Here is a 26,830-nt window from a genome sequence, read left to right as displayed (position 1 = left end):
TGCTTATGTTGGTTGGTTGGTTGGGTTGGTTGGTTGGTGGACACTTTACTCGGCCATATATTGTATTCGTACAACTCAAGTATTACAGCTTTGCAAGTATTACAGCTTTGCATTCGAAGAAGGTTTTACAAACACTGTTGCGCATGCGTCTAATTTGTATACTTTTTGCATATTAGATCACACCCCATTCCTTTTCGTTTTCTGTACTCTCGAGGTACCGGTACGGCCTGTGTGCACGGACAGTGCCGTATAGCCATCTTCACACATTACCCGGCCTCGCTGCTACCCGGCCGCTATGGGTTGTACCACTTGGTACTAGTTTAATATAAAAACTATTACAGGGATTATTTCACTCGGTGTCCTAAGAGGCAAAACAAAAGGTATAACAGAGGGTCTTATCCCAATCCCCCCACCAGGATCAGTTTAGGGACAGTAAAATACCTATGTCTGATGATGTAAATATTATGAATGAATGTTGACATATAAACCAGGTTGGCAGCATCGGCACCGGGGCAGGTCACGGGGGTTACGGCGGGTCAGCCCTAGGTCAAACCGGGGGCTCTCCCTACCAAGCAACCTCGTATCCGCTGGATGGCGGGAGTGGCGGCGGGACGGGACAGACCGGGGAAGGAGGTCATGGTGGGGGATACATGAGGCTGGAACTGAGTGGGGCATTGTCACTAGAAGGTAGGTAGTCGCAACGTTGGTGTTTTTTTTTTTGCATAAATCTGCATAATTTGCATATTCTTTGCATAAATTTGCATCAAGGCTTAATTAAAAAGTGTCTGCTTCAGTGAAAACATTTTGTTTATTAAAAGAGCAATTAGAAGCATGATTTTATTCATATTTTAAACACATTTACTGCCACATTAACTAAACTTGATTGACAAGTTAAATTTGCGTGACAAAGGATTACTTTGATGCACATTCTAAGTAAAAGAGGTAGTGGAAATGCATAAAACAAGAACGTATTATTTCAGATGTAGTCACTTGATTTTCTGATACATATTTTTACCACTTTTTTAACCAGAATTCATTTACCCACAGAGCGTTTTTTTTAATCTAACATGTGTAAAAAATACCAAATTCAGCAAAAATAATTGCGAGGCGTTCTGGCAAAATAGGACGGAACTTGGCATAGGCTCTAGTGGAGAAGATACCAAAGTCTGAATGGGGGTGATTTCTTTTCAATTTTTCCATTTGTTGATTTTTGTACTCTGAGATATGTCTACTACACATATTTTTAAGAAATAGTATAAAAATGGTGGAATAAAGGTGTTTTAAGAAAAAATAATTGGCATCTTTCATTTTCAAGAATACAACTCTCTGAACTTCAAAGGTCTGTTCCTCAGTATTAAACGTTTTTGACATGTCGATAAATGCAAATTTTAAGCAGCCATAACTTGTCAACTGAATGTCTGCTTGAAGAGCAACAGACAGTGTTGAAAAGATAATTTTATTTTATTTCCTAATACCTGCAAACCCTCATTTCGACCTCTGCCCGAGTTCTGTCTCATTTTGCCAGAAGGCCTTACAACGTTGATGGTAGCAATATAAACCAGAAAATGTTTACATTTAATATGGGTTAATCATCACTGCCATTAAAGCATTGATGGTGAAATGCTTGCTATTTGGCTTTGTAGTCTTCTTTAGCAATCATGTGTCAGGCATGTCAGGGAGGCTGGAAAGAAATTAGTTTCCCTGGTAGCTGATTGACTCTGGTCATGCGCAATTTGTTGTCTTGTTCAAGCACTAGCTTCCTCTTTCATCCATCATCATTAATTTTGTCAGAGAGCCAATATATATTAGCTCACTGAACAAAAAAACCCAAAAAACCAACATATTCTGTAAGGAGGAAAGGAAGCCAGGGTTCGACTGTAGCGGTAGCCTACTAGCCAAATGCTAGTTAAAACAGCGGCGGGCTAGTCACACTTTCCCTTAAGTAGCCTGGCTCTGGGGAGTCAAAAATTATTGGGCTACGGCAAAGATGAAAGGACAGGAGAAAATACATCATTAAATTCAGAAAGCAAACCTGTATCAATTTGTGCCTAATTTTATTAAATGTTTAGGGTTGAATTGTTGAAGTGCTACATTGCATGTAGCACTTTCAAAATCCAGGATATGAAAGCCCAATTCATAAGCTTTCTTTTAGTACAAGAATCATTCAAATTACTCATGTACTTTTCAAGTTACGGAATTTTAAACACAAAGACTGTTTTAAAGTTCTGTCCTCGGATCACTAAAAAGGTGAGCGTTCTTTCAGCAAAATGCACACAATTCCCCTGTCTAAGAATCTACCCAAGCACAGTAATAGAAAACCACAATGTGATTATTGCAAAGCCTGGTGGTCATCACTTATAATTTTACCCTAAAGGGCAATTCCAGTTCTCTGCGTATGTCCCACCACATGATGTACAAGGTCGTTAAAGTGGTGATCTGATAACACAGAACTTGATGGGTTTCCAGACAGGGTTGGCAATACTAAAAAAAAAACTTGGGTCTCGAGCCCAAAATGGGGTCGGTCAGAAATGAGAACCAAAGAAATAAAAAGGGATGCCCTTATCTGGACATAAATATTACAATTGATACTTTTGTTAGGAGAATTATTCACATAAACAAAATAAAAGTCGTTGTCTTTATCAATAATAATTAAATAATAATTGTGCTAATATAACGCTTTCCATCGTATCAACAATCTCAAAGCGCTTTACAATTATTACCCCGTTAATCAGGCCATGGGACCACGCGCCAGCTGATATCAGCGCTCAATAAGTCTTCGTTCATACCCATTCATACTCCTGGGTAGAGAGATGCAATTGTAGTTAAGTGTCTTGCCCAAGGGCACAAACACCATGTTCCTGGCAGGGTTCAAACCCACGCACCTTCCTACATTAGGTCAAAAAAAAAAATATTCGGTCTCTGGTCAGACCAAAGTTCCGGAATTGACGCGGGGACGCGGCTTTTTTTTTTTTTTTTTGCTTTTTTTTTTTTTCCTTCAAGCTTGGATTGTACAGACAAGGTGGGGTACTATTTTGCTTTTTTGGTGTCCTCATGTACATTGGTGTCCTCCATTATTTGCCTTTGTGCTCTCGATCATTTGCCTTGGTGCAATTTCCAGTGTTGTAGGTCTCGAGACCGGTCTCGGTCTCGGTCTCGGTCTCAAGACCACTTTTTGCTGGTCTCGGTCTTGGTCTCGGTCTCGGGAGCTGTGGTCTCGGTCTTGGTCTCGGTCTCGGTCCCCTTTGGTCTCGATATTTTGGCTGGTCTCGAGTCGAGACCAGCCAAAAAGTGAGGGGGCGGATTTCGCCCCGGCCCCAGTTTAGGATTAAGTAGGGAATCAGTTGAGGGCAAATGTGACTGCAGTGTAATGATGATAGACATGTCTCTCTTCACTTTCTAGTGAGTGAGGCATAGTCCAACAACCATTGCTCCTTTTCTTGTTTCTTGTTTTTATTGTGGGATGGTTTGTTGAAACAAGCACTTTATAGACATCCTCATTGATTCCAAATACAACTGAGATTAAAATCTTATGAATCAAAATTGAAGCATTATTTTTACGTCAGATTTTTTGTTTTGAATATGGGAAACAATTAAACTCTTTTTCCCCAGAAATATTGGTGATTTTTTTCTATTTTCCTTTTCAATTTTTACTTTATTCGTGGAGGCGGGAAAACGTTTAGTTTTTTTTCATTATATTTATTAATGGATATTCATCAATTCGTAGACAGTTAAATTGCTATTAGTGGTGGACAGCTGAATTTTGTGATCTCTTTATTAAAATAGGCACGACTTGGGAATAGAGAATGCAAAATTTTCAGAGTTACTACTCAATAACATGTTCTTTATCCCAATTATATATATTTTTTAACAAATATTGAGGGTGCCATTTCTTTCTTTTTTTATCATACTGTCACTTTATTTTTGACTTGCCATGTATTCATCTTTTCATCTGTGATAAACACAAATTGAGCTACTGCCATAGTCACACAAAAATAGAGTCTAATTGCCTGCCTCGTCTCCTTTCTAAATGTCAGTTGCGTTTGCATGAGTCGAGAAGACTTTTGTTCCATTAATTGCTAAAAGCTGTTTACGGCCATCACAATAACCAAGAGTGAAATATTGGCAATATGTTGTACTTGTAAATTACTAAAATATTCAAGTATTATCGCCCGGCATAGTAGCCGATGCGGGTGATACGCTGGTACAAAACACAAATAGGCGTGCGCACGCAGCCAAGAATCCTAAAAGTACATCTCGCCCACCACATTCAGTTTGTGACAGTGCCCTTCTATTGTGTCGGCCATATTCTCAAATAGGCTAATGACGATGATGACGGCGGGCAGATTAACAGAAGATAGATCAGGCAAATATGGTTCATCAATCTTTTATAGTGTATGTAATGGTATTGACATTATACACAAATAAAGTGGCAATACATTTCAGCCTCAGCCAGGCCTCTCTGGCGACCACCTCTCAATTTTTGGGTCTACATGTACAAGTTATATTCCATGACTGAAATTTTAAAAATAAACCAATATTTTCTTGCTCCAAATTATTTTTTCATCAGGTTTACAAGGAGGTCCAATGTAAAATTAAAGCTGCTTTTAAATATCTGTTAGTAGTCATTGCTGAAACCAAGGGGTGGCTGTGGAGTTTTGGGTCCGGTAACAGTTTAGTTTAGTTCCTATAACAGATGACACATCCACCTTTAACTTTTTACTTTTGTCAAGTTTCAACATCGCAAAAAACTAGTACAAATTGCCGTACTCCTAAGTTAGAGTTTCTTCATCAGATTGACACTTTATAGTAGTTAAACAATATTATATTTAAAAAAATATGCTTTTAAAAAAGCATATTATCAAAAAAATATATAGAGTTCATCAAATTAGGTTTTCCCCTTCTTTAAATTAGGTTGTTTCCCTTTTTTTAATTGATTGTGACAATAACAAAATATGTTGCCATGTTGTAATTTATGGTATGAAGCAAACATGAAGAGCACTCGCATGACACAATTAAGCAGGTGCAAGTGATTCCTGCTTTCAATCACTTCCTTCACATCCCCATCAACATCATCTCAAGGACAGACTGTTCAGCTGTAATTAGTGACTTGTTTTTTTATTTAGATTATTGTTATTTATTATCCGCGGTCTCGGTCTCGGTCTCGGTCTCGGACCATTTCGGTCTCGGTCTCGGTCTGCCTTGAAGGGGTTGGTCTCGGTCTCGGTCTCGGTCTCACAACTTCAGGTCTTGGTTTCGGTCTCGGACTATCCGGTCTCGACTACAACACTGGCAATTTCCCATTCCTTGGTGCTCTTTGGTAAAAAAAGAATTTTTGGAGCTACCGCGGAACATTTTGGAAAAAAAAAAGATTGACGCGCATGGTTAAAATCGACGCGCGCGCTGACCAGAGACCGACTTATTTTTTTTTTGGCCTTAGTCAAACTCATAACCACTAAACCTATTTTATTTACAAATTAATTTTGATTAAGCAAAATCTTAAAATGCAAGAAACTGCTAAAACATACACGAAGATAGTATTGCACATGTACATTGCTGGTGACAATATAAGAGAATGTTCTTTTTATATTTACAAATATTTACTTACTTATATTATGTTTCATTTTTCTGTAATAAATGGGCAATTCCACGCAAAAGTGGACATGGTAGAAAAGTGGAATATTTATGAAATCTAGTTCAGAACTACAAGCATCACGACCTCAAATGTGGTATCAAATGAAGGAACACAGGACCTGTGCCAGTGATGTAGAAAGTGGTTGAATATTTTTTGTTTGTTCTTTTTTTTGTGGAAAAAAAACTGGTTTGGGGCCAAAGTTATAGATTTTAGGTGGTCATTTTGAAATCTTGTTTTCACATGCAGAAAGCAATTTTTATTGTTAATAGTTTGTGTTTTTAAGACCGAGAAAGGTTCATATTTTATCAATTAAAAAATAACACTATAAAGAATATCATGCTTAAGTTTTTTTTTGTCATGTAGGTGATTAATCTTACGTCTGTAACAACAAAAACATGTAAATCAGTATTACAAAAACATGATATATCCATAATAACAAAGTACCTGTTTACAGAATGCCATTTGTGTTTTTATAGAGTGAAGCTACATGTGCGACAACATAGTTATATCATTAAAATTCTTGCAAGGAACATCACAGACTTTTATTGTTGCATACTGAACATCAAAAATCTATATCTTTAATAAAGCGTAACGTTTGTAACGATTGATCACTGCTTATATCTCATTAGTTACTTCAGCTAACACTACATAAACAATGTCATGTTTTACATTGAGGCCAACCCAGTGTTGTGCCAAATATAGACAATTTTCTTTTTACTGCAAGTATTTTATTTTGTTGTTTCAAATTGGGTTTTGGCTCTGAACGTAACGTCCATAATGATGGAATTGCCCAAATGTAGCTTTAATAATGAACTTACGCTTACAATACTAACACTTAACAATACTAACACTTAACAATACTTTGCCATTCTTGTTATTTTAAATGTAATGAATAAGTTGTTTTAGCTATATTTGTTCTCTCTCTGTTTCTATTTTAGAGGCATGCTATCTTGATCATGGGCATCACCAGGATGGGGCAGGGGGTACGCTTGCCTCCCTCCCCCTTCCCCCCTCCCCCCCGGAAAACCCAAAACAAAAACAAAAAAAGGAAGAAAAAAGGGGGGAAAAAGAAACGAAAAAGAGGTGTGAAGTCCTATTTGCTATTAATTTAATACACATTTAACAAAATGGGCACCTGCAGGGGTGTCAATGGGGCTGGGGTGGTTACATGTCCCCTGCCCACCCTCAAAAAAATGATAAATTGAGAATAGGCTGGAGAAAGTACAATGCTTTGGGGGGAAAATAAGCTTTGCCCTCCCCCCCCCCCCCCCCCCCCCCCGAAAAAATCCTGGCGTCGCCCATGATCTTGATTCCAATTTTCGTATATCGTAATACTGTATCACAGCATTATTGCACAGGGAATGACAATACATTCATCAGTCATGCAACCCCTAGACTTTGCAGCATTTAAACGGACAGATTTTGGCCGCGATTCGATATAACTCCTCTCTAAAGGCTGCAGTCCGCTTGTAAAAAACTGGCAAGCACAAGAAGGAAAAAGAATGGAACAGGACGGTAAACACAAAAGTCACGACAAAGTGCCCATAGCATCTAGTACGGATAATGAGGTTGTATGTGTGTAGCAATAACATAGGGGTTATGCTGATATCGAAAAACAGCATAACCAAGGCATATGTGATAGCTGATTTTCGCGCCGGGGGTTGTTTGACCTGTGCCTCTGGATTATTTGGTATCCCGTTTTGGATTCGCTTGGCATGTCTTCTAGCGATAACAAACATATAAGTGAAGAGAAAAAACATTACAATGTATGGAACTGTGACAAATGTAGCAAAGGAAACGTAAAACCACGGGTTGAATTGAAACTGATAGTAGCAACTGCAGTATTCGGGCATATAATGAGCTGGGCGGCGGGTTTGTAGCGGACCCATCGTGAATCCGCCAATAACGGCGAGGCACCAGCTGATCAGCACAGCCAGCAGCGCTTTCTTGGCAGTCACGATTTGGTGATAGCGCAAGGGCTTCAAGATCGCGATGAATCGGTCCAAGCAGAGAACCAGCAGATTCCAAATGCAAGCGGTGAGCAAAGCATGGTTGAGCACTCCCTGAACGGCACAAAGCTGGCCTCTGAAAGGCCAACGTCCCATCGCGGCCGCAAAAACGCCCGGCGAGCTGCGAAATAACCCTGAGCACAAGTTCGCGATCGTTAACGATATCATGCTTATCCTCGTTGGCTCACTAATAGATCTCACGCGATAGAGCACTATCAAGGAAAAGATGTTTCCTAGTATAATCAAAAAAGATGTTAACGCCAAAATCGTACTAAATAATGCCTTGATGTAAGGCAGTTGCGCATATTCATTGTAGTCTACTATTACAATGCTTGAATTGTTCATCTTGAAACTAAGAAATGTTGTTAACTTGGTTTCAAAAGATAGATAACGAAGTTCAGTATTTTAAAGTTAAAAGATATCTTTTCCAATTACTCAGTGCAATGCATTTTATACATGTACAGCAAAAATATCTGGATTATACTCTAAATATTACCCTGCAAAAGTGAAAGAAGTTGCTGTCGCTGATGTGGATTGATTTCAGAAGTTGTGGATCAACACTTGAAATCCGCAGCCTCAAGTTACATGGAAATCAGTGGATCCGTGTGTTGACTCTAAAAATATCACTGAAAATATCTATGTATAAATACTACTTTACTTGATGATTTTGTACACCATCAATGCCTAGGATGTGAACTGATTTCAGAGGTTGATCCAAATTAAGGACTGAGCCAAGTTGATTACAAATCAGTAGGTCAGCGTTTGATTTATTCTGAAGATATCACAATACAGTGTCTTTGTTGTGGAGCATCAACTACATGTACAGTGATGTGGATTGATCTCAGGAGTTGTGGATCCACTATTCAAGGCTTGGTCTCATATGGATTGCAAATCAGTTGATGATGTCACAATGAACTTCATTGTTTAATTCTACAGCATCAATGACTTTGTAGACTGAGTTCAAGAGACGTGGATCCACCATTTAGAGGTGTGGCTTCGTGTAGATTACAATTCAGTAGATAAGAGTTTTGATTCTGAAAACGTCACAGCAAACGTCACTGTTGAATTCCACAGCATCAACAGCCTTAAGCTTGTGGATTGATTTCAGGAGATGTGGATCCACCATTCAGAACTGACAACCACTTAGAGGACTGGGATTTTTTATCAAATCATTTGTTGCTGCATCAACCGAGGTTCAGCCACATCAACAGTGAAATGAGAACTGGTGGCCTATGTCAAAGAAATCGATGTTGATTGAGTTCCAGATCAGTGGATCCACCAGCTACATCTGACAGCAAGTTCAGGCAAGGAGTATTAGTGGACTAGCGGTTGAATTCTGATGTAACTTACACCTGCACACTATAGCAACATTCAAACGTTTTTAGTCAAATGATTGTCAAAACACACAATCACAAAACTTTCCTTGGTCTTGGCCCCCGTTATGCTTTATGATGCGGATGGCTATTGGTGAAGAGCACTGTCCAATTCCAAATAGTCAACTAGAGTATGCTGACCATCTTTCGTTCAAGCGAAGTTAATCCAACGGAGAATCAACGGAGTATGTCCACATATCCAGAGAGCGAAAAGGGACACCAATTTGCTGGGGAACTTTTACCGGCACAATCCAGTTTGAAGTGCAGAATCATATATCATATCCAGTCATATGCAGAATGTCAAGATCCACTCTGTAGAATGTAAAACAGAAGAAAATTTATGACTGAAAATATCCGCTTCCTAATAGGACAAATGAGGTGAGTTATCCAAAAGTATCCTGAGCCAGGCGGCAATTTCACCATCGGCAAATGCTTCACATGGTACTGACTGACATTCAGTTACAAGAGTTTGTAGCCTGTAGATATTGAACATAGAAAAGCCATGGGCTGTTTTCAACACACTGATGTAAGAACACACAACAGATCACCGGCAATTTGTCAATCGCTTGTTAGACATTAGCTTCTGTACGACGGAATTCCCAAATCCCATAGGTAACATCAAAGCCCACTTACCACTAGAAAGGAAATGTAGATTCTCTGAAGCACTGCGGCAGGTTAATAATTGCTCTTATGTCAGTAGCCTCAGTCAGTGGAACGTAATGAGCGTATACGCTCCCTTCCCTTGTAGTTACTCTCATCCATCAACATCACATAGTTGTTGTTTTTTACTCCGGTCTTGTACGTTGGTAAACATTGTGATGTACATAAATAAACTGGTATTGGTTTCATATACTGTGTATTAAGCCCCATTGATATATCGATATTACTCGATATTTCGATATTATTTTGATATCGATATTGCCGATAGTAATTTTTTAATCATATTGAAGTAACGAAATTTTCGATATTGGGGAATCATATCGAAAATATCAACACTGCGTCAGATTATCGTCAAAATAAATCTCCTGTTTGTGCTCTGAATTTGTGTTTATCATTTGCTGTATAATGTAGTAAAACTCGGCAGCAATTTGTGCTTGTTACTTGAAATAATAACCGGGAAAGGCCAACGGCGCCACTGTGCTCTGCGTTCGCTGGAATTCGCGGTCTCCCTTAATGTAAAACTATTTTTAAAAACGCCCGTTCTGGACGAAATCTCAATGCTGAGATTTGGGTTTTTTTAAGTTTGAGCAATAAGCTCCAGAGAAATCTGTGGAAAATTGGGACTTACCATTTTTTTTTAATCAATGTGCCATCATTATGGTCTTTAACTTTTACATGGCATAATCGATATATCTGAATATTCTCGATATTGGATTTCTGATATATTGTTTATTGAAAATTCTGATATCGATGGTGCTTAATCCTGTTTATTTTAATCGTACGTCTTATTTGGTGTTGTAGGTATTTTTGTTTCTTTGAAGTTGGTGTTGTAGGTATTTTTGTTTCTTTAAAGTTGATAAATCCTATAGCTCAGTTGGTAGAGGATAAGTACAGTGTTCTGGGGCGACAGTTCAAATTCTGCTCTGGTCAATTTGTTTGTTCAACTTTATATTTTTTAAAGCTTACCTTACTGGCTCCATTTTGACAACAATTTGTTTCTTTACTTTCATATTAACTCAGTTTAGGAGACCACCAACATAGGGCTGTATAGCTCAGGTAGAAGAGCACATTATACTAGAGGTTGCAGGTTCAACTCTTGTCAACCTTATATTGATCAAATGTTTTCTTCGCAGGGTCCATCTTGGCTAACGGAATGAGTGGCACAGGAAACAGCGGTGGTGGCAGCGGTGGTGGTGTCTACATCTTGGCTCAGTCTCTCACCGGCCATGGTCTCATTGAAGCCAGCGGGGGCGACAGTCTGGGTCTCGGAGGTGGTGGATCCGGAGGAAAGATTGCCCTGTACCTCCAAAACAGGTCAGCTTTGAAATACAGTGGGTCAAAATTGGACCCCAAAAAGGCCTTGGACTAGATAAAATACCACAATACAATTTTGAGCAGTCACATGCAGAGTACAGTCTTCAGAATATTTATGTATCAAGAGTATTAAATTCTTATGACTGAGAATAAATGTCTCAAAGCTTGCAAGCTAAAAAAAGTAGATTTACTCTGTCAAAGCTTGGCCTAACGGTACAAAACTCCAGTACTTATAATACTTTTTAGAGTACAAAAATCAGCCGAGTACCTCATTTTTGTTGTTGCAGCTTTCAGTTTTTTTGGTTGCAGCTGGCAAGCTCTTGGAAAGTCACAAAGTGTATGGTGCTTCGATAATTACGTCAGTGAAAGGCTAAACTCAATTTTTAAGTCTCAAAATTAATTCTATTGCTGGAATGTAACACATTTTCCAATGATACTTCATCATTTAGTTTACTATTGTAATACGAAAATAAGCTAGTTTGGTTTGATAATACATGATGATGATTCAGATACAAATTGATCTGTAATGTTGAACTATCTTTCTACATCAGCTTCGATTTTGACGGCACACTACGATCGCACGGCGGCCACAATGCTGACATTGACAGTAATCAAGTCACGGGTGCAGCAGGAACCGTCTTCATCCGGGAGCCTCTGAGTGGCTTCCCAACCAGTAGAGTTATCATTGATGGAGGCAGGGCATCAGATCTACCGCGGCAGGCTAGAACGGTCTTGATTCTAAATCAGGAGGAAGATGATGTGGATTACAGATACGAGTCTCTCGTTTTGCAAGGTAATCCCATGAAACATGGTCGGACCGTTTTGAAAGATTTTTGTGAGGTTAATGAGTAAGGTCAGAAGTTAAATAGGGACTGCAGATATTGAAAATCCATAAGTCCGCAGTGCTGCTGGTTCCAGGTACGTCACCTATAAAGATAAAAGTGACTCTTTGATCTGGCTGAAATAGAAACGTGTTGAAATGTAGATATACAGGCGACATATATTCAAGCAATATTAAACGTTTGCAAGTACACTCGTTGACTTTCAAAATTCTAATTTATTAAACTCCTGTGTCTTCTATTCAATCCAATATTTTTTAGGCTATTCGCAGCTAGAGTATAACGGGACAGAATCAACCCTCGAAGTCCAAGCATTTGAAGGCGACAAAACAGGAACATTGTACATCCAGCACAACCAACTCCTGCTCGCAGAAATTGTCAACGGGCGCAGCACGCACATGACCACTCATGTCAACATGGATGCTGGACCGAACGCAACCTTAGTCTTCCCGTCAAGCCTCTCGGTTGACCAGACTGAGTTGATTGTCCGCGGTCAGTTTGATGTTCAGAGAGTCTCCGTCGAGGAGAACAGCGTGTTCACCCTCACAGACACCAGTCTGACAGTCCGAAGAACCAGGAGCGGTTTCATACCGACCAGTGATCCCGGAGAGTACTTGTTCAGTTTGCTCGCCCTGAAACGAGGGTCGACATTCTCGGTGGAAGGCGGCCTGGTCATTACTGGAGGGTCATTTGAGGTCAAAAGTGGAGTGACCCTCCAGTTTGATTTCTTTGATATTTCGTCAGCGATTGTGACTGTTGAGAGAGACGCTGTGCTGGATGCTAGTGGAATGTCTACTGAAGACCATCCTAATGCAGGTCGGTAGTTGAGTAAAATTGGTACAAATTTGATTTATACAAATGAGCCAAAACCCAAGTTCTATATGAGCTAAGCTCTTGATGTTTTGTTTTCCTCAGGTGATTTTGCAGCATGTGGAGGAGGTTCTTACGGAGGGCCAGGTGGGGTTGGACAAGATACTGTTGCCTCTCAAGCATTCCCATCCTTCGGATCGATCTATGAACCCTCTCAATCAGGTACCCGTGGAGGTAACGGCGGAGCGGGAGGCTCCTATGTGCATCTGCAATCACAGGAGATTCGCACTGATGGCAGCCTGTTGGCCAATGGGAGCCCGGCCCCATCATCAAGTGCAGGTGGTGGCAGCGGTGGGAGCATCTGGATCACCGCCGGAGAGGACTTCCGTGGAACCGGCTTGATATCTGCTAGTGGAGGAGCTGGTGGGTCAAGAAATTGTGGGAGTGGAGGTGGTGGTCGTATCGCTGTGAATGCTGACTCAACAGAACGTTTTGTCGGTCAGTTCAACGCTGGGGGAGGTACAGGCCAGTCCAGTGGTAATGGTGGCCCTGGTACAATCTATTTCCAGGAAATGAGGAATGACGAAACCTTTGAGAAACTGATGGTTGACAACAGGAATGGACAGACCAAGTTGTACTTCACGTTGAGTGAAGATTGGAATGAGGGCGCAATCGATGAAATTGATCTGAGCGACAAGGTCCTTTTTCAACTCAATCCAGATGGCTTAAGGAGATCATTTGACATGAAGAAGGTTGTTGGAGATGGCTCCGCTTTGGTTCACATTCACAAGAACCAGACGGTGATATTTGAGAGGGTCTTGGAGGCTAATGAGACCAGTGGCAAGACTTACGTAAACATCAAAGTTGATGCTGATGGAGAGGCCATTATGTCATCCAGAACCCAGATAGTTGGAAAAGGAACCACTCATGTAGCTCTGGAACTTTATGGAAGATTAACAGGTGTCCAGGACCTTGTTTTAGCGGATGACCGAATAATGAGGGTGTTTCCTACAGCAAATGCTGTTGCTCTAGTTGGTGATGAAAATGGAATTCTGGGCGAGTTCACATTTGCTTCAGTGGAGATGGCCAGTGGGAGTCGATGGGAATTTGCCAACAACATGGGAGCTCGTCTGACTTTCGGGACCATGGACGTTAAATTCGGTGCTGGAATCTGGGCAGATTTTTTCCAAATCACAGCCTTTGACCTGGATGTAGAAGTTGGAGCTCTTCTGTCTTGCACTGGCACAGATCGGCATGGCTCATCCAATGTTGATCAGCTGATTGGGAGTGGAAAGACAGAAGGTGGGGTGGACTCCGGTGCTGGTCATGGAAGCTTTGGTGGAGTTGGCAACTCTGTCTCAAATGTAGGAGGACAACCTTATGGATCTTTGTACTACCCTACAGAGAAAGGAAGCAGGGGGACTATCAGTGGAGGACGAGGAGGTGGGACTGTCTTCATCATCTCTGCAGAGATGATACTAGATGGGGAAATAACAGCAAGTGGTGGTGATGGGGGGACTAGTCACAGAAGTGGTGGCAGCGGTGGGAGCATCCTGGTTCAGCTGCAGACTTTTGAAGGCTATGGCTTGCTTTCTGCAGATGGTGGAGATGGATTTGGGAATGGAGGTGGGGGATCGGGAGGACGTATTGCTGTTTATACCAACCTCACCAGCCAGTATGGTGGCCGGTATTCAGCTTTAGGAGGTACAGCTTCCAGGCAATCCTGGCTTCCTGCTGGGGGAGGTAGCGGCACGGTTTACTTGCAAGAGTTGAGGAATGGTGTGCCATTCAAGAGGCTCTTTATTGACAACCAAAACAGACCCATCACACAGTACGTCACTCTGAATGAAACTGATGCTGAAAGCTATGAGTTTGATGAGGTCCATTTACCAAGGAAATCCTCTCTGCATGTCCAGAAAGAAGCTTCTAATGTTCAGCTTGTGATTCATAAAGTTCTCGGAGACCGAACTGGACTTCTGCATGCCCATGCGACACAGCAATTCATCATTGAGGTGGTTGAAAGTGTACCTACAGTCACAAAAGCCCCTGTGAATTTCATAATTGACCAGGCAGCTGAGATTGTCTTCCCTGCTACCTTGTATGTGATTGGGCTTGGCGTTCCAACAGAAAGATCAGACGTAGCCTCTTTGGAGTATGATGGCCGAATGACAAATGTTGCCAACTTGATCCTCAACCAGGCAACAACTGTTCAGATAATGCCCAATGCTCACACTGCTGTCATGGAAAATGGGAGCTACATAGAAATTGGTGAACCAGGAATCTTCCAATTTGGAAGCCTGCTTCTCCTTACAGAATCTACTCTGAATTTTGCTCCAGACATGGGTATGAAGTTTCTCACAAGCGAGCTCCACAGCCGGTATGCCTCAACTATCTCTGCAGAACATGCCGAGCTGAAGTCATCCAGCTTGAACATTGAGGAGGGTGCTTCGCTTACTTGCTCTGCCTCTGATCGACCAGATGATACAACATCGGAGCCTCGTGGGAAAGGCAGCCAGGCTTCTGGGAACAGCGGAGGTGGTGGTGGAGGACATGCCAACAGAGGAGGGACAGGGTATGATAGTGCTGGCAAAGCTGTGGCTCCTGGTGGAGCATCCTACGGAAGCCTTTACAATGCAACCGAAAGGGGAAGTGATGGAGGCTCGGGACCAAGTCAAGATGGTGGGGAAGGTGCTGGGTACATCAGCATCAAGGTAGCAGGCAGGATCCAGCTAGATGGAACCATCAAAACAGATGGATCTACAGCATCTGCGGGGACACTGGGTGGAGGTGGAAGCGGTGGTTCTGTCAGAATTGAGTCTTGGGAGCTAGATGGTCATGGTTTGGTGACAGCTCATGGAGGAGACGGGGATGGCCCTCGATCCGGTGGTGGCTCTGGAGGGCGTCTTGCCATCTACATTGCAGGACACAACAACTTCCAAGGATCCTACTCAGCGTATGGAGGAGCCGGTGGAACTGCACTACCAACACCCCACGGGGAACCAGGTTCCATTTACCTCCAAAACCTTCAAGATGACCGACCTTATGACCAACTCATCATTGACAACTCTGGCAGATCCTGGAATCATTATTTCACTTTAGACGAGCCCGAAACATACAACTACACCTTCAATGAGATTCACATGACTAGAATGGCATCACTTCAGATGCTATCAGACGGAAGAGAGAAGAGCCTAAATGTTAAGACTCTAGAAGGAGATCTAAGTGGGCTTCTTCATATGCATTCCAACCACACCTACAGCATTGATGTCGAAGAGAACAGCAAAACAACCATCAAAGCAGAGGTCAACCTACGCATTGATCCTGGCGCCATCGCTGCCATGGCAAGTACAGTTGACATCATTGGAACAGGCCAGCCGGCACTGCTCTGGAATGGGCAGCTGCTCGGTGTTAGACACCTGCGAATCGCCTACCAGCGTACTGTCGTGATAGGAGCTGATGCCCACACGGCACTGATTGTCGACGGGACATACGAGTACATCGACGACCCTGGAACATTCAGATTTGCAAGTCTGGAGTTCGGTGCTCAGTCATCCGTGGCCTTTCCTCCACCCCTTGGAATTACATTCAACGTGGGCTTTCTGGTAAATAGTGATACAATTTGTATCTGATGGAATATAATTAATGAATTCAAAAATTTGAAAGTGTCTCTGAAAAATCAAATTGAGGGAATTTTAAGAACTTTTTGCACTTAATATAGACCATGTGCCCTGTGACATCATGTTGACAGACAACCGCTGTGCAATACAAACATTTAAGCATCTTTTATTTGGCCAACATTTAACAGTAAATGTCAACACTTTTAAACCATTCATATTTCAAGAGATATACATGCAGTGCAGAAGGGAACTGTTTGCTGAACCTGACCACAACATCAAATTTTGTCACATAGTCTTTATGAATATGGATTGACTCATCTACTGCCAACTTGAAAACGTAAAAGGAAGGAACAATACTCTGTATATAAACACTACATAAATCTACTGCCAACTTGAAAACGTAAAAGGAAGGAACAATACTCTGTATATAAACACTAAATAAACTGAGCATATACATTGTATAAATTGCCTGAAATCCTGCTGAAATTGAATTTCCTGCGCTAGTGTACTTAAAGTCCTGTATCTTTTATAAGATGGCTAGAGTATGAGTTTTTTTAGTCATCTGTGCTTCACTGAAACTGTTCCATTTTAACAATTTTTTATTTTATCCAGGACATGAAATGGAGCTCCTCCTTCAGTGCGGAGTACTTTGAGATCTATGCCACAGATTACTTCCTGGAACCTAGTGCTGCTCTGATGTGCTCGGGGCGGGGCCCTGAAGAAGATGGCCCCGGAACAGGAACAAGAGGCACTGGCGCTGGCCATGCTACTGTAGGTGGAAATGGTAAGTAATAAACAATGCAATTACTTTCACATGAGTTAAGAAGAAAGTAAAATTCATACTTAGGGCCCCCAATTTTCTATTTGCCGATTTATGGAAGTAGAAGATGATTGAGAAAATTGTGTACTTGTAGTAAAGATTGGTCTGGTTCAAAACATTTTATGATTTTTTTGGGTCTAATGTGCCATAATAAGATGAAACTTGACTTAAAGGTTGAAGAAATGAGGCTGCCTAGCCAGAAATAAATTAGTAGCAGTACTTGCAGGAAGAGCAATCACATGACCAAGTTTTTTTTCTTTCTTTGCAGCACCTGATGGAACTCCTGGTGGCACTGTTTACGGTTCCCTGTACGAACCGGTCAACGGAGGAAGCCGTGGAGGAGCTGCATCCAACGGCAGCCCGGGACCTCGAGGTGGAGGTCGAGTACGCATCATCGTTGGTGCCATCTTGAACTTGGACGGGAGAATCTTGACGGATGGACTCGACGGAAGCAACGGAGCAGGGGGAGGTAGTGGCGGCTCAGTATGGGTGACAACAGGTAAATAAAAGGTTTTTGCTGATCTAGGGCAGGCTTAGGTAATGACAGTTACGGAGTCTAGTTATAGCAGTGAACTGGCCTTGTCTTGAACAGCATTTTCCATGTTGGTGGTTGAATCGTTTCAACATTGTTTCTTTTCTTTATTTCAGGATTATTGATTATAGATCATCAGTTATGGGGATGAAACTTGATGACTTTACAGTACCATTTTTTAGCAAAGTATGAATCTTGATACATGTAGCTCTTTAAACAGATTTTATTTTGGAAGCAAACTTTTTTGGAGGATTGTAACACTCAACATCCAATTTTAACCATCTCCGATGATGAATTAGGTCACTTCAGGGGTCACGGCGAGATTTCCTCTTCTGGTGGACGTGGCCATCTAACTTACGGTGGGGGTGCAGGTGGTCGTATCGCCGTCCACATCACGGAGGTGGACGAGTACCGCGGCGCCCTCACGGCCCTCGGCGCCGGCGGAACCACTCAAGGCGACTACGGTGGATCGGGGACAGTCTATGTGGAGCAGTTTGTCAACGGCACGTGGTACACCAGGCTTTATTTGGACAACCAGAATGTGAATCCAGCAAAGGCTTTTGTTCTTGCCGAGAAGAACCCGAGAACGCTGAGGGATGACTTGACAGAGCACAACTTTGCAGATTATGGACTGGATGAGCTCATGCTACAACGAAAGGTAAAATTGGAACAGTTGTGAATCCTGAACGGGAATTAAAGGGTGTTGTTTGCCATTTTCTGGCGAAAAGCTGATTCAAACATTGCTTACTTACATTTGTAGATCGTTTCTTCAGCAATCGCTAAGCTTGATTTTGAGCAGACCTAGGCTGGATTTCAAAGGGCTTGTAAGCAGAAATTACATACTTAGCATATTTTTGTGCTAAGCAAAGGTCAGTCTAGAAGCAGTAACAAGAAGTACACACCACACAGCACTTGAGTTGGTAACCTGTTTTTGCATAAGCATTCTTTGCTTATAAGATTTTTTGCTCAACTGCTCTGTCAATCTTTCTTTTGCAATAGTTGTATAAAACAACTTTCTCGATCTCAAGTGATTCAATTCTGTCTTGAACTTCTGTTGTCCCAACAAGCTTAGTGATCATCTTCTGCTAATCCTTCTCAGCATCTTCTGCTAAATATTTCAACTGGGGAAGTTATGTTTTGATGACGAGATCCATGTTTTGTTGATACTTTGTGTTTTTAATGAAAAAAAAAATTTTCAATCCTTTCTGCAGATGCTCTTCCAAATAGCACCAAGCAACGGCAAACCTAACCCCTCCGTCTCGGCCCAAACAATCCTCGGAGATCGCACGGGTCTCCTCCACATTCAACCCAACCAGACATTCTACATCGAGTACTCCCAAGACGTAAACCGGCGCTCTGTCCCACCGGTAAACTTCCGCATCGAAGAGAACGGGGAGATATTCCTCCCTGCCGACTTCCGAGTGATCGGTAATGACGACCCGCCGTTTTATCTCGACGGGCGCATGAGCGGGGTGTACAACTTCACCGTAGCGGAAGGGAAGGAGTTTGTCGTCGGTCCACATGCTACCAACGCTCAGGTCAACAACGGAACGTATGTGGATGAACCAACACCAGGTACACTAGACCGTTATCTAATATTACACTGAGTTTCTCCAAGCAAAAGTTTGATTCCAAGTGAAGACTGGAGGACCAAGTTATTCAAGTTTTAAGCAGTCTAAAGTATTGTAGATTTATGATGGATCTATTAGTCACATTTGAAGTTTGAAGACGGAGCTTGTTGTCTTGTGTTTTAATAGTTTTAAGGCAGCTTCCCCAACCCTCCAAAACCCATCACTGAGCAGGATGTTTGTGGTACATTCTTTGTAGTTTTTAATAAGAAAAATGTGGACATCGAAGCCTGTGTAGAGTTTCTGTGACTTGGCTCTTAAGTCCAAACTCTATCAGAACACCGCAAATCCATTTGTTGGATTTTGGAAGATTTCGCGAAGCCATTGGTGTAGTCAAGTCCATCGCCAGTCATGCTCAAGTCATCGAGTTCTAGTCAAGTCCATGCTTGGCAAATGAACTGTGACGTAGACATTCCATTGCTTATCCCCTTTTGCTTGGACAGAACCTGTGAATTTACTTGTGATTAACTTGTGGCCCGACTTGTGATCGACTTGAAACAGCACTTGCATTTGGCAAGGGTTAAATAGTGGTTGATAGTTGGAAATTTTTGTTTTTTAACCAGGTGTTATTCGACTCGGAGTTCTCAAACTGGAAGCCCGATCCCAGCTTACCTACCCCAACCACATGCAGCTAGACGTTAATGACATCCTCCTCCGTTACCAGTCTCTTGTCTCCGCCCAGTCCGTCAACATCCGAGCCACCAATGTCCACATTGAGGGCGAGGCCGTGATTGACACAGCCGGGCAGGGTCCTGGGGCAGAGTCTGGCGAAGGGGGCGGAGCCAGGCTGGAGGGCAGCTCCATTGGTGTTGGAGGGGGTCATGGTGGTTACGGCGGAGGAGCAGATTTGCTGAACTACACTGCAGGTACGACATAAAGTTGCTTCTATTTTTTACAATCTGTATAAATGCCCTTTATTCTTGCAGTTTACTTTAAAATCACACTTACGTTACCATATCATTTACTTGTTTTAACTGGTATCTACAAAAAAATATCCACAACAGGTTTTTAATATTAAGCAAAGCCTTCTTTTCCCGTTTTTAGGTGCCCCGTATGGCTCGTACACCAACTCCTTCCACACTGGAAGTGGTGGTGGTGGTTTAACCGGAGGTCCAGGCGGAAGCGTAATCACAATCCATGTTGGTCACTCATTCCATCTGGATGGTTACTTGCAAAACACCGGTGGCGACGCTAGTGGCGGGCATGGCGGTGGTGGTAGCGGTGGTAGTGTGTACGTTACAACTGTCTTGTTCTCGGGGCACGGTGGCATTTATGTCAACGGTGGCAGCGGTTACGGGGAAGGCTTTGGCGGTGCGGGAGGGCGCATTGCCGTGCACGTGTCATGGCTGAGAGAATATGCGGGTGATTTTGATGCATACGGTGGTCTTGGTGGCAGCTCACGCCCGAGTGCCAGTCCAGGGCACGCAGCTGGCGGGACTGTCTATTACACAGATACCAATCGTGGTCTGCGATTCCGTAAGGCTACTTTCAACGGGCACAATGAAACTCTGTGGGTGGATGGATTCACCAAGCTCTACTTGGACAACCAAAACCGCAACGACTTCCTACCAACGGTGATCGAAAATGACAACGGGACGTTGTTTGAATTCGATGAGATAGAGATACACAACCATGTTGTGCTCTGGTTGCATGGAAAGGACTCAGAACTAATCACGCACAAGTTCGTTGGTGACAGGACTGGCCAGATGCACCTGAGGTACCACCAGAAGATGTACTGCGAAGTTGTCGAATCTCAGAGTGGATTCACCATCGCGCCGGTCAGCTACCGCATCGACCGCAACACCGAGATCATCTTCCCATCCACCCTCTTCCTTCTGGGAACAAGAACCTACATCGATGGTCTAGTTACGGGTGTCCACAACCTGTTTGTCACAGAAAGCTCCGTTGTGACTTTCACATCGACGTCAAGAACGGCTCTGCTCAACAACGGGACCTATGACTTCATCACATCCCCGGGAAACATCACTTTCAGTCGGATAACAGTCCAGAGGGGATCAGTTATGATGCTGAGTGAAATCGAAGACGATCTCACTATAACTGCCAGTGATCTGAAGATAAAGTTCAATGGACTAATCAACATGAATCGAGGATTTATTGATACAGGAGATGCTACCATTGAGAGCGAGGGCATCTTAAACTTAGACTTTACTGGATATCCTAGTGAAAGTGGTAAGTCTTGAAATGCACCGTTTCTTCCATTTCTAAAACCAAATTGTGCAATCTTTATATTGTATTGGTTCTCATGATGAATTGTTTGCGAAATTGGAGTAAATTTTAGTTTGCTGTTTAAATCTGTTTGCCATCATGAGTTTTGTGTTCGATTTTTGTAATCAGGTCCAGGTGCTGGATGGACTTCAAATGGGATTGGCTATGGTGCTGGTCATGGGGGGTACGGTGGAGCACCTGATCCTAAGACCGGAGGGGAACCGTACGGATCCCTGTACGCCCCTTGGGAAAGGGGTAGTGGTGGCGGCAACGGAGGGGGCCTTGGTGGTAGTGGCGGAGGTGAACTCCTCTGGCAGAACGGAGCACTGATTACCATTGATGGGTTTATCAATCTCAGAGGTCGGGCTGGCGCAAGCGGCAATGCGGGCGGTGGCAGCGGCGGGAGCATTCTGATTGAGAGCACCGATTTTGGAGGCCATGGAGTTATCAACGTGAATGGAGGAAATGCGGCACCACCAGCAAGCAGCCAGCTAGGTCAAGGATTTGGAGGCTCTGGCGGCAGGATTGCAATCCATGCCAAATATCACTACAAGTTTGCTGGGAGGCTGACTTCTGTAGGTGGTCATGGCACAACAACAAATTACGGAGCCGCTGGCACTGTTTACAAGGAGGAAACCAATCGCGGACCCCAGTATGCTGAACTCAAATACGATCCAGATACCAATGTCACGTCGGTTGTTGGAGAGCATCGGTATTTGTTTGTCGACAACAATGACCAACACGTTCCCTGGATTTTCACAATGCTCATGGAAGGTGAGAAAGACTTCTATGAATTGGATGAAGCCCATATCACTCGACATGCCAACATCCGTATCCACCATCCACAAAGCTCGCCGAATGTGACTGTCATTGTCCATAAGTTTCTGGGTGACAGAACTGGGCTCTTCCATTTAAGAGAGGACCAGATCATTTATGTTGAAGTTGTGGAATCACAGACAAATGAAACCTTTGCTCCTTGTAGTTACAAGATTGACGAAGGTGCAGAGATCGTCTTTCCGGCTTCCGTGGATATTCTAGGAACGAGGACATGGCTAGCTGGCAGGATCACAGGTGTGCATCATCTTGTAATAGCCAGTGGGGGAGATGTTGTCTTCTTCTCAACTGCACAGACAGCATTGGTTGAAAATAAGGAGTACACCCTCATCACGAAGCCAGGAAACTTCAGTTTTGCAACTCTCACTATTGAGCGCCATTCCAAAGCTGAGTTCCAGCAGATAACCCACCCCATGAGTATTATTGTCAGTGAGTTCTGGGTCAAGTATCAGGGAGAGGTGTACATGAATGATGCTGATATAGAATCCGCTGATGCTTGGATTGAAAGCCAGGGGATATTCCATTTGGACGCAAGGGGCCATCCTGCAGAGGATGGTCCAGGAGGAGGGTTTACTACTCAGGATGGGATTGGGATGGGAGCAGGGCATGGCGGACAGGGAGGTGGGCCACCATTCTATGGTGGAACGCCTTATGACTCAGTCTACACTCCTCGGGAAAAAGGTAGTGGTGGTGGAAATGGCACAGGAGTTGGTGGTCGAGGAGGTGGCCTGCTGTGGTGGAGGATTGGGCAGAAACTTGAACTGAATGGAGAGCTGGCTTTGAGAGGTGGGGATGGCATCGGACAAGATGCAGGAGGTGGTAGTGGAGGTGCTGCTCTAATAGAGACAACAAACATGACAGGACACGGAGTGATTGCAGCCACAGGTGGCAACGGTGTTGGCAAGGGAGGAGGTGGATCTGGTGGCAGGGTTGGGATCCACTGTCGATGGAGATACCAATATGGAGGGGAGTTCTTGGACTTTGGAGGAGCTGGGGGTGATGGCTATGGCAACTCTCATGGAGGTGCAGCAGGTACCGTTTACAAGGAAGAGAACCTCAGAGAATTGGAGTACAGGCACAAGAAATATGACAAAGTCCACAACACCACATTTTTGGAAGTTGACCACAAGTATGTGCATATTGACAACAACGGGCGACCAGTTCCTCCAGCTACCATGATATCAGAAGCAGATACAATTGAATATGAATTTGATGAGATGGAGCTTAGCGGAGCAGCAAGGCTTTTACTCTACCATCCAGACAATGCAACAAGAGTTAACTTGACGGTTCACAGGTTCATTGGTGATAAGACAGGTCAGCTGCATCTGAGAGTAAACCAGACTGCTTTCATTGAGGTCTTAGAGTCGGTAACCAACAAGACCGAAGCACCTTGCAGCTATATTGTCGACGAAGGATCTGAGATTGTCTTTCCTGCCGAGGTTCACATTCATGGTACCAACAGCACCCTCGCTGGCTTCATGGTTGGTGTCCACCACTTGTACGTTGAGGATGGCGCCTGGATTAAGTTCTTCTCCACTGCACAAACTGGCCGTTTAGAGAACAGGGCCTACGTAGACATCACACCTCCTGGAAACTTCTCATTTGGAACTGTGACCATCAAGCTGGGAGGCCTAGTGGGCTTCCTGCGCATTACCTCTACAATGAGTCTGGAATCTAGTGAGCTCCGTGTCAAATACAGAGGAGAGATGTACGTGAACCATGCTGAAATTCATTCCACTTATGCTTGGGTTGAGAGCGAGGGAGTCTTCCATTTGGATGGTCATGGCTTTCCGGCTGAGGAAGGTCCTGGCTTTGGTTCAACGATTTCTGGTGTTGGGTATGGAGGAGCTCATGGAGGGGAAGGAGGAGGGCAGAACATCTCTCTGGTCAGTCAGCCATATGGGTCAGTTGTTACTGGACTTGAGCTTGGTAGTGGTGGGGGAAATGGTGGAGGAGCCGGTGGCAGTGGTGGTGGGTTGCTGCACTGGATTATAAGCCATTACTTGGAGCTCAATGGTCTGCTTTCAGCAAAAGGAGCTCCCGGAGTTAATGGCAATGCAGGTGGTGGCAGTGGTGGCAGTGTATTCCTGGAAACTACCAACATGACTGGACATGGAGAAATTAATGTCCGGGGTGAAGATGGTTTTGGACAAGGAGGTGGTGGATCAGGGGGAAGAGCTGCAATACATTGCCGCTGGCGCTACACGTATGGAGGAAAGTACACTGACAGGGGTGGAAGTGGAGGGTCTGGTTATCTCTTAGATCATGGAGCAGCAGCAGGCACATCATACATTGAAGAGAACTTGCGTCCCCTGGAGTATCGCATCCGCAAGTATCTGAAATCGACCAACACCACTCTCCTGGATGTTGATCACAAGTACATCCACATAGACAACGAAGGCCTTTATGTGCCAACAGCAACTGTGTTGATTGAAGGTGACTCAAAATCCTACGAGTTCAATGAGATGGAGCTGACGGGTGCCTCGAGGCTGTTGATCTACCACCCACCACAGCATGAGCACGTCAATGTCACGGTGCACCGTTTCATTGGAGACAAAACAGGCCAGTTGCATCTTCGAGGTGATCAGGCTGTGTATGTTGAGGTGGTAGAGTCCCGAACAAATAGGACCGAAGCACCTTGCAGTTTCTTGATCGACTATGGCTCTGAGATTGTCCTCCCATCGGAGGTCCACTTGCATGGCACCCGGACAGAGCTTCATGGTCTTGTAACTGGCATACATGAGCTTTTCATTGAGGATGAGGCTGATGTGATATGTACATCAACATCGCAGACTGCTATCGTTGAAAACCACGAATACGTCCACATTTCTGACAAGGGCAATTTCTCAGTCCCAGAGTTGTTCATTAAGTACGGAGGCACAATCACTTTCCAACGGGTCCTTGATGATATAATCCTGAATGTTGATTTCCTAGAGATCAAGTATCGAGGAACACTTTTGATGAATCATGGATTGATCGAGTCGGACCATGCAGACTTGGAGAGTGAGGGTGACCTCTTACTTGATGGGAAAGGTCATCCAAGCAATCACGGGCCAGGAGCTGGTAAGACGACTTCTACTGGGTATGGCACAGGTGGAAGCCACGGTGGACAAGGTGGATATTTTGCTGGTGCAACAACAGGGAGCACGTATGGATCTGTGTACACACCTCTTGTTCTAGGTAGCGGTGGAGGAAGCAGTGTTGCTGGCTTGGGAGGAGCTGGTGGTGGATTGCTGCACTGGATCATCGGGAAACTCATCCACCTTAATGGACTCGTATCAGCAAGTAGTGTGAACAGTCTGAGCCTCGATGCAGGTGGTGGCAGTGGCGGGAGTGTCCTGATCGAGGCGACAAACATCACAGGCCATGGAGAGATTCGTGTGAATGGTGGGGGAGGATTGCGTAGAGGAGCAGGTGGAGCTGGTGGGAGAATAGGCATCCATATTAGACATCAAAACAACTATGGTGGGCTCTTTGTTTCCAGAGGTGGTATGTGTGGGAGTTCACACCCAGATCCGTCACTTGGAAATGGAGCTGCTGGTACGGTTTACAAGTACGAGTCTCGTCGCGGACCACAGTACAGGGAGTTGAAATACTCAGCCAAAAACATCACCGAGTTCAAGCCGGAACATTCCAAGCTGAAGATTGACAATGGTGTGATCGAGGTGGATCATCCTGCTGTGGTGATGGAGGAGGAAACAATCTTCTACGAATTTGATGAGCTGCAAATCGAAGGGCACTCCTATCTACACTTCTACCATCCCCAGGAGGCCCACAACGTCACTGTGGTTGTCCATGAGTTGACTGGCAACAAGCGGGGGCTGATCCGTGTCCAGAATCGCCAGCGGCTGTTCATCCACATTGTGGAGTCCACCCATACCTACCTTGATGCACCTTGTGGGTTCCACATTGACTGGGGTGGGGAGGTCGTACTCCCGACAACTCTCATTGTTCTCACTGAGGTCATAATCATCGAAGGTCGCATTACCGGGGTGGAAGAGCTCATAATTGAACGTGGGGGTGAAATCCAGTTCCTTGGTAAAGCACACACAGCTCTTCTACCTGAGAAATCACAATGGTACGAGGATACCCCTTACTTGGACCACACACCGGGGCTACTCGTAACACCAGAAGTAACAGTCAACAACTTGGGTGTCTTAAAGTTGATCATGGACCCAACCGAACCGGTGATGGACGTTGGAGAACTGATTGTGAAATATGGCGGTCGCCTAGATCTGCGGACAAGGAGAGTGCAAATTGATGCTGGAATAGTAAATGTGGAGTATACTGGTGTGGTTACCAGCGATGGAAGTGGGTACCCTGCCCAGCAGGGTAGTGGAGCAGGGAGCAGCGGCACAAGCGGGGCCTCTGGTGCCGGGCATGGATCCAAAGGTTGGTGGTTAAAGTGTCCACTTAATGTCATATTCTTGGCACACAAACATCACAACAAATTGAAAGAATTTATTTCATAGCATTGGATTAAAAATTGTATAGAGTCAGAAAGGAAAATTGTCAAAATAATTTGTTGTTGTTTCC

General features: G+C 43.8%; 2 protein-coding genes across 2 annotated transcripts in view; one reads left to right on the top strand and one right to left on the bottom strand.

Moving 5' to 3' along the window:
* The window catches only part of LOC119725182, a 78,877-nt gene that overhangs the window by 18,522 nt on the left and 33,525 nt on the right, over nt 1–26,830 (top strand). The window contains exons 25-36 of the mRNA XM_038196543.1: nt 492–687; nt 10,808–10,988; nt 11,540–11,781; nt 12,089–12,643; nt 12,743–16,239; nt 16,867–17,038; nt 17,343–17,573; nt 17,906–18,264; nt 18,818–19,181; nt 19,798–20,100; nt 20,279–21,424; nt 21,590–26,686. Coding sequence (XP_038052471.1) covers nt 492–687; nt 10,808–10,988; nt 11,540–11,781; nt 12,089–12,643; nt 12,743–16,239; nt 16,867–17,038; nt 17,343–17,573; nt 17,906–18,264; nt 18,818–19,181; nt 19,798–20,100; nt 20,279–21,424; nt 21,590–26,686 — 12,343 coding nt within the window. The remainder of the gene's footprint in view (nt 1–491; nt 688–10,807; nt 10,989–11,539; nt 11,782–12,088; nt 12,644–12,742; nt 16,240–16,866; nt 17,039–17,342; nt 17,574–17,905; nt 18,265–18,817; nt 19,182–19,797; nt 20,101–20,278; nt 21,425–21,589; nt 26,687–26,830) is intronic.
* On the bottom strand, nt 6,948–8,606 carry LOC119724875 (beta-3 adrenergic receptor-like). The gene has a single exon (XM_038196163.1). It carries the CDS (start codon nt 7,984–7,986, stop codon nt 7,024–7,026), a length of 963 nt encoding a protein of 320 aa, XP_038052091.1. The 5' UTR covers nt 7,987–8,606; the 3' UTR covers nt 6,948–7,023.

Source organism: Patiria miniata, unplaced genomic scaffold, assembly GCF_015706575.1.
Source record: "Patiria miniata isolate m_02_andy unplaced genomic scaffold, ASM1570657v1 HiC_scaffold_18, whole genome shotgun sequence".
Taxonomy (NCBI): Eukaryota; Metazoa; Echinodermata; class Asteroidea; order Valvatida; family Asterinidae; genus Patiria; species Patiria miniata.
Note: the sequence above shows the minus strand (reverse complement) of the source record. Positions and strands in the feature narration are given on the sequence as shown.